This window comes from Podarcis filfolensis, assembly GCF_964270895.1.
Source record: "Podarcis filfolensis genome assembly, chromosome: 6".
Lineage (NCBI taxonomy): Eukaryota > Metazoa > Chordata > Lepidosauria > Squamata > Lacertidae > Podarcis > Podarcis filfolensis.
This window is the reverse complement of record NC_139609.1, coordinates 55,097,852-55,116,945: the sequence shown is the minus strand read 5'-3', so window position 1 is coordinate 55,116,945 and position 19,094 is coordinate 55,097,852. Positions and strand designations below refer to the sequence as shown.

General features: G+C 45.2%; 1 protein-coding gene across 2 annotated transcripts in view; it reads left to right on the top strand.

Annotated features, from left to right (window-relative positions):
* GRM4 (glutamate metabotropic receptor 4) overlaps nucleotides 1-19,094 on the top strand; it is a 307,680-nt gene that overhangs the window by 49,538 nt on the left and 239,048 nt on the right. The window contains exon 2 of one of the 2 annotated variants that reach the window (XM_083617972.1): nucleotides 4,699-5,645. In XM_083617972.1, the coding sequence (XP_083474098.1) occupies nucleotides 5,115-5,645 (531 nt within the window). In that variant the 5' untranslated portion in view covers nucleotides 4,699-5,114. Of the gene's footprint in view, nucleotides 1-4,698; nucleotides 5,646-19,094 lie in introns of those variants that run through there. The other variant, XM_083617973.1, reaches the window with a different exon arrangement.

Below are 19,094 nucleotides of genomic sequence, written 5' to 3'. Positions count from 1 at the left end.
CCCCTTTTTGCTAAGTAATCTTGACATTTCACTGGTTAGTATTGAAAAGTTATTTGTTTTCTAATACGAATATATAATGCAGGGCTTTTCGTCTTCAAAGTAGGTTACAAACAGCATACAATTAATCCACACAACAGCCCTTGTGAAGAAGGTAAGCAACAAACAATTATCTCTCATTTAGGCAAAGGGAGAGAAATGGCTTGCCTGGGCTAGAGCACAGCTCTATATTTGCCTGATATGTGGCTTATGAGTACAGCCTCAGGCTTGGTGGATTATAACTAGGATACTGTCAAACTCCACCAATCCCAGTTTTGGGAATTCTGTCCTCTATGGATCAGTTATGAACCAGGCTTCAGGCCATCCCAAATCCAATCAGAGGTATATTCAAATCAGCACCTAGAAGCCTTTAGGACCTGCAATTTAGCAATGGCACTATTGCATACCTGAATTCTACCGGCCTCAAGGAATGTCCCATCAAGCACCTCCTCTTATATGACTTTGGCCAAGCATCTTTGAGTGAGGACTTGCTCTGGATATATTTGCTTTCGGAGGCAAGATTCGCCATTGACGGGAGTAGATCTTTCTTTGTAGTGGTATCCCTCTTAGGACAAGCAAAAAGACTCTGTTTGCCAGACCTTTGGGACTGAAGGGCTAAGAAACAGAACATTGTATGTTACTTGCCTGACTGTTTATGCAGCAGTTGTAAACCTATGGATCACAGGCTTCTTAAGACCTCCTGTGCCTCCCCATTTGGCCTATGGGGCTGTTTTAGCCAAGCCTCCCCAATGTACCCTACACCTGACATCATACATGACATCAGGTGTGGGGCCACTAAAGACATGGCTGGGTTGAGAGGGGGTTTGCAGAAGGCACCTTCAAAGCCCCATGGACTGAGATTCACAAGGACCTACGATAAGCTGATCACCGGGGATTGCTTAGTGCTGTGCATGGAAATCTCCATGTTCTGACTTTTTCCAACACTGCCATGCAGCCCCTTATGCAATGTTGTGCTGTTTGATCAGTTTTAACTACGAGACTTTCTGAGTCCCTGATGCTCACTTTCAGGTAGTGTATGGATGAATACCTGGAAGACGGGGGTTTCCAGATATATTCTGCATACCAGGTCCTCTCTTTAAACTCCCAGCTATTCTTTGCTGGGAGAGAGCTGTCATGTTAGAAGTGTTTGCACATTTTAATCAAACAGCTTCAGGAGGTGCTTCTTCCCTAGAGGAGGAAGGCCAGAAGGTTGTGGCCTAAGAATTGCACTCAACTGTTAATAACAATCTCCCCTCGAGGGAGTTTACTTATACGGACAGATATCAGCATTGACCAACAATCCTGTTTCTTTTCCTGTGCTTTCCTGAGCTTTTATTAGAATTGGTTGTGCAATTTTTGTAGAAAGGCATTTTCCGGGAGGACATCACATTATCAAGATGAATGCAGTGATACCAGGGATGCGGAATGAACACTTGTGACCCATGTTGCTTAAATGGGCTGTTTGTTTGTTTTATTTATTTTGCAGAGGTAAGGAACTGCTATTATCACATTCTACCAGGCAGAGAAAATAGCAGCATAATGGCTTGCCCAAGGTCAGGCAGGATATCCACTGGCAGAGCAGGAAGGGTGGGGTGGAGAGAAGTAAACAGTAGGGCTGGGGTCAGCCCAATATATTTTGCTGCCTGAGGCTATGGATAAGATGGCACTCACTCTCCTGCACCATTCCATACACAGAAGTCAACTGGACTGGCTGTTGGCTCTCACTTCAACACTGGTGACAAGACAGCATCCTTCATTGTATCAGAGGACAGCACACTAGCTAAGAGGGCCTTTGGTCTCCAGTACTTCTGCTTACTCCTCCTGGTGTCTGTTTGCTGATTCCACAATAGCAGTAATAGCCACAGTGCAGAGTAGCTTGTACAAACATGTATGGTCTGAGTTAGCTGTCTAGCATGGCCACTGAGTGTTGGCTCAGGAGGATGGGAATGACTGGAGGCAGGGAGGGTCTCAATGCCTGTGGTGATGTCTTCACTTTGCCTAATGGAACTGGGAACTGGGAGAAGTTTAGCAAGGCCAGGGAGTGAGGCAGAAACAGTCAAGAGTGACATAAAAGAGAGGTGTCTAACCTATGGTCCTCCAGATGCTACTGGACTACAGATTCTATCATCCCTGGTCACTGGCCATGCTGGCTGGGGCTGATGGGAGTTGGATTCCAGAAACATTAGGATGCAGGAGAGAAACACAGCTTCCCTAATATAAATAGTTGAGTCTGAGCTGCACAAAGGAGTATGCAACTGCACAAAGTCTGCTGCTAACAGGAGGGGGATGTTATATAGCAGTAAAGGACAGTGCCCAATTACCTTGGGGATACCATCACAGGTCTGATGAGGCTTTGGGGTCCTAAATTTTCATGCAAGAAGGGGTGGCTGAGGAAGCATGGCTCTAGCTTAGCCCCCAGAGGGTCCTTGGTTCAAAACTTACTGTGGATGATGCTCTTAATAAATGTGTGAATAAGTTAGTGTCTAGGCTGCAAATTGCAAAATCTATCTGTCTCAGCTTTTTTTTATGATCGGCTCTACTCCTTCTCTGTTAAAAGGAGTGTGACTGTGACACCTTCGGGATAGACTGGAACCCTGAAATTTATGAAGCTTAGCCTCCTTGTAGATGATGAAATTCTAAATCTCCATCCTGATCATTAGCTTGAAACCAACTTCAACTGGCCCCAAAGAGCCTCGGGAGTTTAATTCATAATTTAGTTTTTAATTGGCTCACCTTTTTTCTCAGTGCTCTGTTAAACCTATCTGTCAGACACACACTCCTGTTCCTATGTCTCTGCACTGTAAAGGGCTGAAGAGTACATGCTTTGCATGTGAAGATCTCAAGGTCTGGCCCAGACATCTCCAGGTAGGACTGAGAAAGACTCAGGTAGGCTTGAAATCCTGGAGGGCCACTGCCAGCCAAAGCAGAGCAGGAGTGGCTAGACTTCAGGCTTTCAGAACCTACATTGTTGTCGTTGTTTTACTAACCCCCCCCCCCCGCCAAGATCCTGAGCCACCACTTCTTGCACAAAACTGAGCAAGGTGCAAACAACATTTGTTTACCATTAAATAATTCTTAGCTTGGGGGTTTGTTTTGAGTGTCAGAACTGGACACACAGAACTCTAGCACACAGCCCTTCCACACAAACCCCCACTCCTAGTCATCCCAAACTCTCTTCACTTCAGCAATATTATTCACAGCAGGGGAAAATAATTTATCTGCTGTCAGAAATTCAGAAAGCCTTGCTGATCTACTGGAAATTACTTAGAGATCTACTGTAGATTCAGATCTACCTTCTGCCCAAGCCTTGTGCAGAGATTACCAAGTTTGATGGACCAATGATCTGACTTGGTATATGGTGCAACTCCTATGATGGTATTCTTCTTCTTATTGTTTATATGAATATTTATATCCTGCCCTCATCTTAATGGCCACAGATAAAACAAGTACACACTTAAAAGAAAATATATTTATAATCACAACAGCTATAAAGTGCAACTTCATTAAAAAAGTGCAATGGGAAAACTCATCAAATTCATCAGAACAATTCTACCGCTTTCCTGAATATTGGAGAAAGAGTTGGGTCTTTACCTATGTAAAATAATGGAGTGAGCTGGCAAGATAAACCCCAGTGTGGTAGGAGTTCCATATACCACTGGAAAAGCCCTTCCCCAGGTTCCAGGCTTTGTATCTCATTCAATGCAGGGACCATTAGGAGGGCCTCATTTGCTGACTTAAGGAGACAGGAGAGTCAATAGGGGAAAATACACTTTTTTATCTAGCAGCTGGATAATGGGGACCATGACAGTCATTAATGTTTTGGGATGTGATGAAAGGAAAGGAGTCTCTCTGACTTGCCTTCATTTCAATATAAGTAGCCACTCTCAACCCTCCAAATAAGTTCACAGCAGCTGAGCCCCATGGCCAATGAAAGACTGCATTTCTTTCTTAGCATCTCTTACTCTTAGGCAGTGGAATTCAGCTGCCCTGATGATGAACACTACATAATCTGCTCTATGCCAAATCAGCCTAGTACAAAATTGTACTTTACCCATTTTCTCTGGGGTACTTATCCTGCATCTATTAGATGGGTGTATTGATTCAATGAGTTTGTATATTTTTCCTGTACTTCCACTGTGTGCTAATCTTGCTGTTCAGTTCTGGTTGCCAGATGGAATGAGCAGCTTTTTGAAATCAACAAAGCAGGCAAATGTTTCCCCTTTCCCCTTTCCCCTTGGTTTTTTTTTTTGTATATAAATATGGTTGTTAATAAGCACTTACAAGGTAAAATGAATTTATTCATCCTTTCCTGCCAAAGGGGAAAGCAAAGGTTGGCTTTCATGGATTTGGCTGTGTTATGTAGCCCAGCAAGTTCTCAGTAGTGCAAACCTGCTTCAAATCTGTGAATGAGATACAGAGGTTAGGCATCTTCAAAAACAATGTTTCTCCCCCCTCCCTCTCTGTGTTGCTTTTGTACAAACATGGTCTCTCTCAAAGCATAATGAAATAAGGGTGATGAAACTGATCAAGTGAATCCTGAAGCTTTTTGTACAATAACTCACACCATTCTGTCAAGCTCCCTGATAAAAAGATCTGAATAGCTAATGTCCTTTTTTATGCTTCCATTTGATTTTCTTTCTGTTTCTCTCTTTCCCTTTCAAGGATTGTGGAGAAAGGAACAAAAGGGATATACATCTCCACGTGAAGTTATGCAAAGCCTGAAGCCCTTCTTTAGTTGCTTGGCTGCAATCCTCCAGAGGACCGAAAAGGGGACCTTGTAAACGCCTCCAAACTCTGCACTTTCTTCACCACCTGCCTTGGAATGGATACTGGAGTAGACTGGAAATCTTGACAGAAAAGTGACAGGGAAAAGAACCATGGTTTGTCCCCTCCAGAAGACCACTGATCAGTTTCCCCTTTCAGTATTGGCCCTTTGAAGGTTATTCCTATCCCCTCTCCAGAGTTCAATGTGGAACCAGTCTCCAAGCCAGCAAAGCTAAGTGGTTTTTGATGACAAGAGTCCCTGATCTCCATGGGTCTTTAGGTTGGAAGGGTTGAGTTTCAAGGGGTCTTCGGCAATGATTGGGAAGAACTGGGGATCTTTGTGCATGGAGCAACTCTCCTTCTGTCTATTCCTGAGTGTCTGCTGTGACTGGTGGTATCATCCAGTCAGCTCAGCTAAACCGAAAGGTCAAGGACATCCCCACATGAACTCTATCCGTCTTGATGGGGATATCACCCTTGGAGGCCTCTTCCCTGTCCATGGGAGGGGCTCGGAGGGCAAGGCATGTGGTGAGCTGAAGAAAGAGAAGGGGATTCACCGCCTAGAGGCTATGCTTTTTGCTTTGGATCGCATAAACAACGATCCTGACTTACTCCCCAATATCACCTTGGGGGCTCGCATCCTTGACACCTGCTCTCGAGATACCCATGCCTTGGAACAGTCCCTCACCTTTGTCCAGGCCTTGATTGAGAAGGACAGCACAGAGGTGCGCTGTGTCAATGGTGGGCCACCTATCATCACCAAGCCAGAGCGCGTGGTTGGGGTGATTGGCGCTTCCGGCAGCTCCGTCTCCATCATGGTGGCCAACATATTGCGCCTCTTCAAGGTAAGTGAGTGTGAGCTTCCTCTTCTCCTTTTCCACCTCCTCCTTTCACTGCACAGGATCATTTGCAATTCAATCCTTTTTCTCCTTCCCGCTGCAGCTGCTAAAATCACCACCAGCGACTGTTAAGTGGAAAAAACATTAAAGTAGTTTTTACAATAATTATACAGGCTAAGTTCTTGCTCCCTGGCGGGGAAAAGGGAGGAGAACAGAATCTCTTTCTGCGTCTCTGTGGGTGTTTAAAGAGCTCCCTGTCTCCCTTGGGGAGGCTGACCCTTCCTTTCCCTTCCAACCATGATATTTTGAGCAGGGTTTCTCCCCTCCCCCCTTCTGCATCTGCCACTTGTGTGAGGGAAAGCTGGTGAGCCGATGCCATTAGATATTGTGGGGAGGGCGTTCTTCAGCGTGGAGAAGGGTGGAGGGAATTATATGGTTCATTTTACAGCTGAGAAGAATATTCATGCTGCGTGTATCCCGGAAGCTGCTGTGGGAGGGTGAGGGGGTGTGGAGAATGAGAGACTTGCTCCGTGAAAGCGTTTATAAACCAGCATGAGGGGAAAGACCTTCTTCTAATGCACGTGGTAATTTCTAACCCTGGGGGAGGGTGCAGTTGGCTCTAGGGGCATGTGACAGACATCTCCCTGGCCTAATTTACCTCAGAATATCCAGCACTAGGCTACCCAGAAGAATTATCCCGTACCTCTCATTCCAAAAATTCTCAGTCACATTGACAGCAACATATTCCCCCTCCCCACTACAATTTTGTTAAAAAAAATAGTGCTGGGTGGAATTGCAAAGTGTATCATGAGAGGGGGTGTGTTCCTCTTAAGAGAAAATAATTGTGTTCATGGAATTACTACTCATGTGGCAGACTTGCTGTGTAAGGCAGCACACCTGACATTGCTGATGTGTTTTAAATTCCAATGTAAACCAGTGGTTTCTTTACTGTAATACCCGTATCTATGGGTCTAATAGGAGCAAGTGGCATTTGGCAAATTTCATATCAGGAGTGGGAAACACTTTTCAGCCTGAGGGTCAAATGCCTTTCTGATCAACCTTCTGAGGGCTGTATGCCACTGGAGGCTGCCCTTTCGCCAGAGGCAAAAATGGGCACAACAATGAATGTAAAATTTTGCCTTTATACAGTATGCTTTCTCCACATGGGACGTGGGTGGCGCTGTGGGTTAAACCACAGAGCCTAGGACTTGCCGATTGGAAGGTTGCCGGTTCGAATCCCTGCGATGGGGTGAGCTCCCGTTGCTCGGTCCCTGCTCCTGCCCACCTAGCAGTTTGAAAGCACATCAAGTGCAAGTAGATAAATAGGTACCACTCCGGCGTTTCTGTGCACTGCTCTGGTTCACCAGAAGCGGCTTAGTCATGCTGGTCACATAACCCGGAAACTGTATGCCGGCTCCCTCGGCCAATAAAGCAAGATGAGTGCCGCAACCTCAGAGTCAGTCACGACTGTACCTAATGGTCAGGGGTCCCTTTACCTTTACCTTCTCCACATACTCTCAGAAAACCCTCCCTGCTTCCATCCAGGGAAGCAAGAGGATCTGTCAAAGTTCAAGGACACATTCCAGCCAGGCACTCGAGGAGGGTGTGAGGCAAGGCCAGGGGGGGGGGGCATGTGGTATGGTCTGGAGAAAGTCTCAAGGGCCAGCCCGTGAGCCCTGGAGGGTCACATTCAGCCCTGAAGCCTGACGTTCCCTACCCTTGTTTTAGCTTAATAGTCATGAACCCCTGTTACTCAAATGTCTGTGTGGAGTTTGGGTGTGGATTGTGTAATGGATACGATGGGTTCAGTGCCTGACCTCTCAGCCCTTCATTTAAAAAGGTTTTAATACTACTTATTAATTTGGTCAGTGGACAGTGGTCAGTTGATTTCCTGCCACGTTCTTCTTCTGTGTTGGAGCTGTCATTCTGTCTAATTCCTTAAGGCAGCTGCTCTTGAGCTCTTTTCCAGTTTGGCACTGGAACCGTGTTTGTACGTATCAGTGGCACTGTTAGATATGGACCCCAGAGTAGAAGATCAGAGTAGTGCCACTTCACTGGATGATGCGGGTGAGGAGGCATCTGCAGCAGCATGGAGAAATGTGCTGTGAATCAGTGGGCCAGCCAAGGCTGAAGCCACCCACCATCTGCCTCTCCCCCAGAACGGTTCTGGACTCCATGTGGGAGGAGAGCAGAATGGCCAGGGTGGTGTGAGAGAGGGGGAGAGCAGCCAGGCACCTTATCCAGGAAGTGCTCACATTTGACAGCAAATCTGGTGTGTGTTGAAGGGACGGTGCCTCTCAGCCTCAGGGAGAGGTTGGTCCTAATAAGGCTGCCACCCACTGTTGCTCTTGACTCTTTCTGGTGGAGCGACATAGCTACCTGCAACTTTAGTAACCCTCGGGATGTGGAATGCATTCTTTCTTTGAATGGAATTATTTTTCTCTTTTTACTCTGAATTGTAGCTTGCCAGAGGTCTCCTGTGACAAGGCTAGATCTCTCCTACAGACTGCTGAACTGGTTGCTTAGGAGTACAATTCCATGTAGATGTCTTTGTGGTCCTGCTGAACTAGGCAATACTTGCATGAAACTTGCCCAGATGTTTCATTCTCAGTAGCAACACTTTATACACTTGGGCAAATGCTCAGGTGCATTCAGCAAGTCACCTAAATACTTTCCGGTGGCTGCAAATGCCAGAAGCAGCCACTTTCCATCCCCAAAGGGGATGAACTTTTGTAATGAGTAACATTACTGTGGCTACAGTGGCTCTAAGGACCATTCAGGAAAACTGGCAAAGACTTTTCTCTTCTGCCAGCTTCCAGTGCTAAGAACCTTGGATAGTTCCTATGCTGTGGATTAGAACTCCCTCGTTAAATGGTCATTTCAAGGGTATCATTTTAATTAATATTGTTCTTTATGTATTCTGAAGATGTCAAAGAAATATTAAAATATTTGCATTTCTATTTACTGCCTCTATTTGCATATGAAAACAAGACACAGGGTGCAAGCATCATTTGTTACTAATAGAGAAATTCCAAGCATATGCACTCAGAAGGAAGTCTGATTGATGTCAATGGGATTTACTGCCAGGTAAATGTGCAGAAGACTGCAGACTTCCTCTCTCTAGAAGTAAGAGTAGCAAACAAACAAATAATCATTTGATACCTTTTGACATATGTATTGTGTCCTGAGCTTTTGTAGGCATGGGTTTACTTTATTATTTGCATGAAATCTTTATGTGTGTAAGTCTACTAAAGCCGAGAGCCTGTGAAATGTCAGAACATACATTTCCCAGTCTTTCACCATGCTATTAGTCACCTGTACAGAACACATCCAGGGTGTTTGCAGAATCTTTTTGGGAGGGCGGATACCTTTCCTGGTTTGAGAAGCAACTGGATTTTGCTGTGTTGCAATCTATTTTCTCTGGCAGTGAACCAACATAACGTAGTGGTTAGAGTGTTGGACTAGGACCAGGGAGACCAGGGTTCAAATCCCAACTTGGCCATGAAGCTCACTGGATGACCTTGGCCAGTATTTGCCTCTCAGACTAACCTATGTCACAGGGTTGTTGTTGGAGTTAAATGAGAAGATGAGAGCCATGTACACACACACACACACACACACACACACGCTTAATTGAATGGAGTATGAAAAACTTGGGGTGATGAGAAAAATGTCCTTCTTACTTTCCCTAAATGGACCCCTGTAGAGCATGTAAGCCCCTTCCTAGCTGCAAATAATCAATGTCTCCTGCTGATCATGCTTTCAGAATTAGTTCTATTCCATGGATCCAGTAAAAGCTTACTCCCAAATTTTCCTTTAGCTGAAAAGTTAGGCAGTTTATGTTGTAAGTGGGAAGTGTTCATAGATCTGCGTTGATTCTTGCTGTGAGGTTCCAAAGTGCATGGATTTGTTAGACTCTAAACTGAGAGGTCAAGAAGCACACACCTCGCCTTCAAACCTATCCTCTTGCGGCGTTGCAGTGATGTGAGAAACTGTTTGAGGGAAGTTTGATGTTCCTTCTTTAATAGGCATTTTGTTGCATTGTTCACAGTGCTGCTTAATTATTATTTTTTGGCAGACATACCACCCTGTGCTCTAATTTACCTGCTAAACAAAGCAGGATAGAGTCTGGTGTCTGGCTAGTGGGCTGTATTCACATACGCACATAGGCGTATTCTCAAGGATGCCACGGGAGGTGATGTAAAATGCAGGAAGCAGAAGCATTTTTAGCACAGCAAGTCTCCATAGTATCTTAGACAGAGTGAGCCATTTTGCCAGGTGTCAGAGAAGTTCGAAGGCAAATCCATCAAGATAAAATCCTTTGGATGGAAACTTACCCCATACATGTGCTGTGGATTAATGTCCTTGTAAATTGTGTCTCACAGTTCCATAGTGGTGGAAACAGCAGCTGTAATGCAGTGGTAAATTCTGAAGTGGAGGAACCCTCCATAGTCATGCCCCCAGGGAGACAGAGAATCCATAGCCATGCCAACTGTATGGATCCATATGTTATGAATACAAATATTATTAATTTGTGTCGGTGAAGACATTAAAAAAAATCAAAATACATAACACAGAATAAAATGCTTTACACAGTTAAAGTGATGATTAAAACCATGCATTTTATCAGATAAGAGTTTGCTTCCCTGAAGAATTTAATTTATAATCCCCACAAACCTTTCCCCTTAAAATTGCCACTCTAAAGGCAAAACAGGCCACTTTTCAGAGGTGTAGGGGGACCTGCCTCTAATAAAAAGTTAATCAAATCTCCAATTGATTTCCCAACTGGGATATTTAAATGTTTGAACTAGGCTGCTCTTATATTATTGTAGATTGGGCAAACCTGTAAATAGTGAGGTTACTCTTCAGTATCTGTCCTCCAAGCCTCCAAGCTTATAATCCTGGCTAATACTGTACCAGCAGATGATGCCATCACTCCTAGCGTGGAAGAGGAATCAGAGTGGCATTTCCTGAGGTTCCTGCTGGCTGGAGGAGAGATATCTGCAAAAAAGTTCAACTGCCTCTCCATATGGTTTACTTCTTATGTTTATATATACATCAGGTGTGAGGATCCTTTGGCCCTCCAGATGTTTCTGGATGTCATGAACTGACATTAGGCCTGACACTCAGCCAAGTCTGTGGAGATGAAAATCTTCCAAGTCTCTTTTTGATAATAAAGAGGTAATGCCAACTTTGGACTGTGTGAGGAGTGGCTGGCACACTCTGTGACATCAGCAAACAGACCCCACCCACTCTCAGACCCCACCCAGTCCAAAGCTGTCTCTTTCTTCCCTTGCTAAAACTGTGCTTGCCCCATCCTTTAAAGCAGGAACCAAGGGTATATGTCACTCACTGGATCAATGCCTTAGCTTGCTTAGCCAGACATACCACCTGCTCTGCCTTTAGCTGTTGCATTGCCTATGTAGTGTACTGATATGAGCATTAAAGTTTTTGGCAGAAACCAGAATCTGAGTTCATGCTCTTCATCCAGTGAGAGACAGGACATTAGAGGGAGTAAAGTGTGTGCTAATTGAATACTCCTTTTGCTTGCTGTATGCATACACAGCTGCAAAGTTCTCGCATCCACATGCAAACTAGTATAAGATATGGAGCTGCCTTGCTATATCTTTTGTTGTCGCGCGTTCTTTCTGGAAGTGCTATCAGCCATTTCAAATAGTTCTGCTCTGAATGGATACTTACAAGACTGAAAGTACAAAGAGCTGCAAAATAGGAAAAATCCAGATGACTCTTTCACAGTGGGTTGTTTAAAGCATTTGAAAGAGTTCTGGTGGGCAGTGGAGTTTTCATCGATTCAACTCTTACTATTGCATAAATTCTTTGAAGGTCACGGCCGCTGTTGAATGAAACATCCCTTTTCATTGTGTTCTCTGAATTGTTTGGGAGATGGGGATACTTGGTACAGTCGGTGACCCTTTGTGGGAGAGGGAGCAAGTACATATAAAACCTTTCCAAATAACAAGGTAGATTATGCCGTTGTTATGGATGCCAGCGTTAGACCTGCCTATGTCAGGCCCACCTTGCAAAAACCACTCCAGAGGAGGGAGAGCAAGTGAATGCTTCCAGATAGTATGTTTTTTTGAAATGAGTTTTAGGGGTTCTGAGATGCAGCATGTCCGACATCTTCAAGCTATGTAGGGACTGTACTCTATTTATTATGATGATTTATTGAATTTGTTAGTTGCTTTATCTTGCCCAGGGCAACCCAAAGTGATTTACAACCCAAGCCTCTTGGGAGCTGGGAATATTGCCATGGGCTCTAGAACAAAGCTTATAGCAGGAACCTTTGCTGCTGCTAGTATTCTTTTCATCCACTTTCGAATAAATGCTAAAGTAGGGGGCGAGGAGAGAGAAGCAACAGACTTTGTCTCTTTTTGCTAAGCCGTACCAGTGGCAGCAGCTCTTACAACAGGGATGGGGAAACTGTTGCTGAACCACAACTCTCATCATCCATAGCCATTGACTATGCTGGCTGGGGCTAATGGGAATTGGAGTCCAATCACATTGGGAGGGTCATGGGTTTCCTACTCCTGCTTTAAGGGAAAAGGGTGTTTGTGGAAGAGCTTCCCATCACAGCTGGAGCAGAGCTATGGGAACTTTGATGGGGAATGGGTGAAGTTAGCTATAGTCAGGCGTGCCAACTCTAGGTGGCTGACGTGTCTCCGGCACCCTTAATCTTTGTTGGAAAGGGGCCTGTTGTGCATCACACACATGCAATGTCACACGCACCACACATAGGGCAGCCAGCCAGCTCCAGCAAAGTGCTCAACCTTCTCTGGATGATGTGATGCCACTTGTGTGTCGCTCACATGACATCACATGCGCATGAAACGCACCACCACCCCAATCTTGGGGACAACCTGGCACCTCTGGCTCTAGTTGATAATATTTTTAAATTTAAATAATAATGTTTAAATTAAAATTCAATACGTTCTGTGCATACCAGCACATAAGTACCCTTCTAAAAGGAGGAAAAGAAAATGTCCCTGCCTCCTGCCCCCACTGGAACATTTCTGACACAGGAGCAGTGGCAGCAGAAACACTGAGAGCCAGTGTGGTGTAGTGATTAAGAGAGGTAGACTCGTAATCTGGTGAACCGGGTTCGCGTCTCCGCTCCTCCACATGCAGCTGCTGGGTGACCTTGGGCTAGTCACACTTCTCTGAAGTCTCTCAGCCCCACTCACCTCACAGAGTGTTGTGGGGGAGGAAGGGAAAGGAGAATGTTAGCCGCTTTGAGACTCCTTCGGGTAGTGATAAAGCGGCATATCAAATCCAAACGCTGCTGCTGCTTCTTCTTCTTCTTCTTCTTCTTCTTCTTCTTCTTCTTCTTCTTCTTCTTCTTCTTCCTTGCAGGGGAAAAGTGTGAGTATGTGAAATTCTCAGCATATCAGCAGAACAGAGCTAGCCATAGCGTGGGGACTGTACACAGTGGTGCGGCTAAGTAATTTTAGACTCTGGACTTAATGGTCTTCTGGCTCCACTTCTTTAGATGATAATGTGTATTACTTCACACTTCCTTCCAAATGTGCGAAGCCAGCCCTTCTGCATTTGGAGGCTCACCAATTCATTTTGCTGAGTGGGGCTCTGGATATTTGCCCCAAAGTCCTGACCTGATGGCACTATGACCAGATAGTGTATTAGTAGTGTAGAATGGAGCTAGTGCTGGTAAAGTGTCAGCAAAACAAAGCACCTTGCTATTTGTTCCTGTGCCCTAAAATCAGGTGCATGTGTGTATGTGAGGAAGCTGCCAAATGGATGCAGTGCTGGTGCTGTTATTATTATTAATTGCCTTCCTGCCCCCAGGGTTATAGCCAATATAAAACAAGCAATATGGAAACAACCACACATATGAAAGCATTAATTAAAACAGAAAAAAGCAAATATAAAGGATGAAGTTTAGAATCCAGCAAAAGCTAGGCAGAAAAAAATAATGTTTACAGCACACCTAAAGTTAGGTAAAGATAGAGCAGTCTGACCTCTCTCCAGAGAGGAGTTCACAGCTGGGGGGCTACAGCAGGAAAAGCCCTGTCTCAAGTAGGGAAAGGAGGATCTGTCATTTTCATTTTTCTAGTCTTGAGTCCAATTCTCCACATTTTGCAGCCATCTGTAAATTATTATTTTTTAAAAAAACTGCATGAAATTCCATCAGCATTTTAATTTTTATCTGCAGTTTTGACTGCATTCCAGTGTAGGTAAGTTCAGCTTGTTGGGGTACCTTATTGTTATTTGTGCTCCTGACAATATGTCTGGAATGAGCACAGGATATGCGAGCAATCTATGGCAAGCAGCTGTGCATTTGATAGGAAAGAGCAAGTTGAGTGTGACATTAAGAGAGTCCTGCCGATCAGTGGATTGTCTTACAGAGGCTGAGTTGTAACTTACTATGCTGATGTGGTGCTCAGCAAGAATAAACAGTATGTTGTATGTGCTGCGACTGAGAGATTAATGCTGCCCTCTCCCAACTTAGTCTGAACAGGAAAGATGGATAAGAAAGGTGGGTGATGGGGAGGGACGAATATCTGCCTAGCCTTATAACAAGATGATTGGGAAATGAGGGGTGAGTTGGGGTGTGTAAAAAAATGCTCCCCCTTTGAAGAAGGGTTGGCATTCTGAGGGGCATGAGCACTTACTTTATCTGGCTACTACGGTTAAATGCTAAATGGTTAAATGCTAAATGGATAATTAACACGATTCAAACTGAGAGGGAGTGCCCAATTTCTGCTACATTGTTGCAAAGAGCATTTTAGGGAACTTGTCCCAGGTTGCACAGTGAATATGTGGCAGGAGTGGAACTGAGCCACATAAATAATCCAACAGCCAATGGGAACACTCTTTCATCCAGTTGAATTAGTTGCTAATGGTGAATGACGACTCTTTCTTTCATAAAATATGACCTGATGATAAATCTCAACCATCTTTCACTTCCGTTGTAATGTTAAGATATGTTCAGAAGCCTCTGCGTGGTTGTCTTGTACAGACTAATGCTCTCAACTTATCTGCTTTCCAACCCGTTAATAGATAGTATATGAAACCATATTAATATATATCATCCTGACACCAGATATTGCAGATGATTGGATAATGGGGCTGCGGATTATACACCCAAAGTGTGAAATCACATCTTCTCTCAGTTCCTAATAGCTGAATGATTGCCATAGCTTGACACGTTTATCATTCGGAACAGAGGCAGCTACCTGCTAAGTAGTCATGGTACAGACTCTATTGCCAAACAAATAGGAATAAAGTGTGATTGGTTGATGCAACGTGAGATGTCAGGCCCATAAGAAGTGCTTATGCGGCCTTCACCTTATCACCTCATCATTTCTTAGTATATTATATATTATTTCCTGCACCATATTCCAGTACTTATTCCAGACGATAGGGTAGGAACTACAGCAACACTGAGAGATGGGCTGATGGGCATGTGTGTTGGGCAAGTAGTATGGGTTTCTTTGAAGAACAGGGGTGGGGCCAGATCCATACCTCCCCCTCTGTGGACCAAGTTTGATGGGTGGCCTCACTGCCAGCTGCTTGACATCACAATCACATCAGCTGATCCATTTTCCATTGCCTGAACAGTTTGAAATCAAACTGTGTGGATAAAGGAGCAGTGCTTTGCAAGCGCTGACAACCAGCTGATCATCAGCGCTTGGCAAGCATTTTCCTTTGCCTCTGTAGGCCTTTGCAGACCCTGCTGATCAGCAGCACATGTAAGCCCTGCCTTTTTCACCAAGTTGAGTCTTTACCTGAGCCACACACATATGATGTCAGGTATAGAGCAGGTGGCTTGCTCAATACAACCTTGCGAGCCTAATGGGAAGGCCTGGAGGGCGTCATTAGGCCTGTCTGCTGGAGGTTCCCCACTGCTGTTGAAGGCTAAGCTAGTGATTCTGACTCTGCTTCCTTAAGGTTGGTCAGTATTAGAGCTCATGGGAAATGGCAGCAAGGCAGGTCAGTTGACACAGCACCATGGAGAGCACCAAGAGAGCAACTTGACCCAAGAATGGTTGGAGGTGAACTAAAACCTTTGGGACCTCTACTTCTACCCCCTCCCTCTTTCTGAGCACTAGAGCCCTTGAAGGGTCAACCTTCTGGCTTGAAAATGGACACTTCTTCTGCACTCATAAGAGCCTGCTGAATTAGGTCAATGGGCCATCTAGTTCAGCATCCTGTTTCCCATCCAGATGCTTGTAGGGGAACCCTAAAGCAGAACTCAAGCAGAAACTGGTATTCAGAAGCAATACTGCTTCTCACCTCTGATTTTGACTTCATGGCCTCCCACCTGGTGCACTCCCAGTGCTGTTGGACAAATGAGGCAGCTTGGGAGGAAATTGGTTCCTTGGGCCCCAAGGAGGCACCCATGAAGATCCTAGTGCCACCAAATGGGGTTGGGGAGAGAGCCTGAAAGTGGCCTCTGGCATGGGAGGGAAGGCCAAGTCTCCATACTCTCTGGGGTAACTGTGCCCCTGAATGACCAGGTGCGCAGCCTGGGAGTCATTTTGGACTCACAGCTGTCCATGGAGGCGCAGGTCAATTCTGTGTCCAGGGCAGCTGTTTACCAGATTCATCTGATACACCGGCTGAAACCCTACCTGCCTGCGGGCTGTCTCCCCAGGGTGGTGCATGCTCTCGTCATCCCTTGCTTGGACTACTGCAATGCGCTCTATGTGGGGCTACCTTTGAAGGTGACCTGGAAACTGCAACTAATCCAGAATGCGGCAGCTAGATTGGTGACTGGGAGCGGCCGCTGAGACCACATAACACCGGTCTTGAAAGACCTGCATTGGCTCCCAGTACATTTCTGAGCACAGTTCAAAGTGTTGGTGTTGACCTGTAAAGCCCTAAATGGCCTTGTCCAGTAAACCTGAAGGAGCGTCTCCACCCCCATCGTTCTGCCCAGACACTGAGGTCCAGCACTGAGGGCCTTCTGGCGGTTCCCTCACTGCGAGAAGCCAAGTTACAGGGAACCAGGCAGAGGGCCTTCTCGGTAGTGACGCCGGCCCTGTGGAACACCCTCCCACCAGATGGCAAAGAGAAAAACAACTACCAGACTTTTGGAAGACATCTGAAGGCAGCCCTGTTTAGGGAAGTTTTTAATGTTTAACAGACTATTGTATTTTACTATTTTGTTGGAAGCTGCCCAGAGTGGCTGGAGAAACCCAGCCAGATGGGCAGGGTATAAAGAATAAATTATTATTATCATTATTATTATCATTATTATTGTTGTTGTTGTTGTTGTTACTTAGGAGTCTAGGTATGCCAGCCTGTGTCTCCACTGGGGTTCTTCCCCCATCTTTCTGAGGTTTTGATATCCACCCTATCTTTGCTCCCTTCCTTCTGCCCCAGGCTAGACCCCCTAATTTTTTATAAGTGGAACCTCCTGGCAGTGTCCAAATGTGGCTTCCTCAAGACTTCCGGAGGCGGCGCCAATGGCAATGGCGGTCTCCTTCTAGCTCGGAGGGAGAAGCTCCGCGGAAATCGGGTCTGTCCGCTACGGCGAAGCGGAGACCCTTGTGAAAATCACAGGCAGGAGAAGCCTGTGACCGTGGGACTCGGCGGGCACCTGTAGCGCCCCCCGGATTAGCGAAGGGACCCCGTAAGGGGCCCCGGAGCACAACGGGAGCTTGGCACGGTGCTGAGAGTCGATCGCTTTTTCCGTGGGGTTGCTGGAGAGCGCTGACCTTTTTCCTGTGACAATTCGGCTGCTAAACAACTACCCGTGAGTAGGTGAAGTTTAAGAATTGGGACTTAAAGGAGAAAAAAAGGATTAATTCGGCACTGAAGCGGGAAGGTGTAAACAGGAAGTCCGCCTTTCCGTTTTCTGTACACAGTTCAAAGCAAAGACTCTTTAAGCTAAAGACCTAGAGAGCGGTGTTTTAAAAGCTCCAAATCTGAACATCAAAGTAAAAGAACTCCCCCCCAGGCTATTGGGGGGGGGGGGAGAGAGAGGGAAAAGTGACTTTTTTACCTGTGGAAAAAATAGAGACAATTATCTAACCCCTGGGAACGGACTGCCAGGTCCACTAGAACTGTTGCACTGAGAGTCGCACTATTTATAGACAATGTAACTTTTTAATGGTTAACTCTGCAAAGGAGATACTTGTTGAAGGTCTTCTCTGGATTTGAAACTGTTGCTTGTTCTCTTTAGGGGGACTTAGGAAAGTTGGAAAATATTCTTTATTGTAACTTTAAAGACTGCTACAGTGTCCCCCTAGAGGAACATTGAAATTGCACACCCAGCTGGGGGATTTTTCCATTCTTGACTCTGGGGATTTTCCACGGCAAGACTTGACTGTGGGATTGACCTTGATTCATAGACAAAAGTGTGATGACTGATAGGACAACAAGATCGGGCAAGGCTAGAGTGCAGCAGCCCAGCACAGTTTCCCAGCAACGTAGATCATCTGTTCCTGGCCCTCCTGTGACACAGGGGGAAGATTTTGCACAAGCTGGGTCAAAAGGAATGGCTTCAGAAGGGGATTTTACTTCTGTGTTAAATAAAATTTATGAAAAATTGGAAGGCTTAAGCAAACAAGTTACGGAACAATCAACTAAAATAGACAGGAATACTGCCAGCATTAATAATTTGGGACAGAAGGTGAATTCCAATACAGAATCTATTGAAAAACTGCTGGAAGAATCTGCGTCTAATCGAAAAATAGCTGAGGAAGCAAAAGAAAAAGCAGTGGCTGTAGAGGAAGAAATAAAACCTATGCGCAAGCAGATTGGGGACCATCAGTCACTTCTGTCTATGATTGAACTGAGGGAGAAACAGACCAATCTGAGGATCAGGGCAGTACCGGAATTTGAAAAAGATAACCTAAGTGACTACCTTACGCAGGAATTTGGAAAATTTTGGAATTTGGAGGGGGAGCAAGACTTTAAGATAGTAAGTGCGTTCAGACTTGGAAGAGGAGGGAGAAAAAACAGGGTGAGAGACTGTTTGGTTACCCTCCAAACGAAAGAAGAGAGAGACAAAATACTGAGTGCGCACTTCCAGAAGACTTTGGAGATCAACGATTCGAGAGTGGAGATTTTTAAGGACATTCCGAAACATCTATTGGATCTTAGAACCAACTACGGAGATCTGGTGGCCCTACTGAGAAGAAACAGAATTGTTTTTAGGTGGGAATTCCCCCAGGGACTATCTTTTACCTTTAAAGGGAAAAAGTTCAAAATAAGATCAGTGGAAGACAAGGGAAAATTTTTGAGAGACCACGAAGAAGACCTGCAAAAAGAAGTTCTAGAAGAGCTAACAGCTTTAAGATCAGGAGTACTAGACATAGTACCACCACCTTTGGGACTGGACAAACTAAAAAAAGCGATACCACCGTCAGAACAAGAAGAACTTTTCGGAGCAGTTGGAGGAGAATAGAATAACCACACCATGTCTCTGCAATTATTAAGTTGGAACATTCATGGATTTAACTCCCCAGA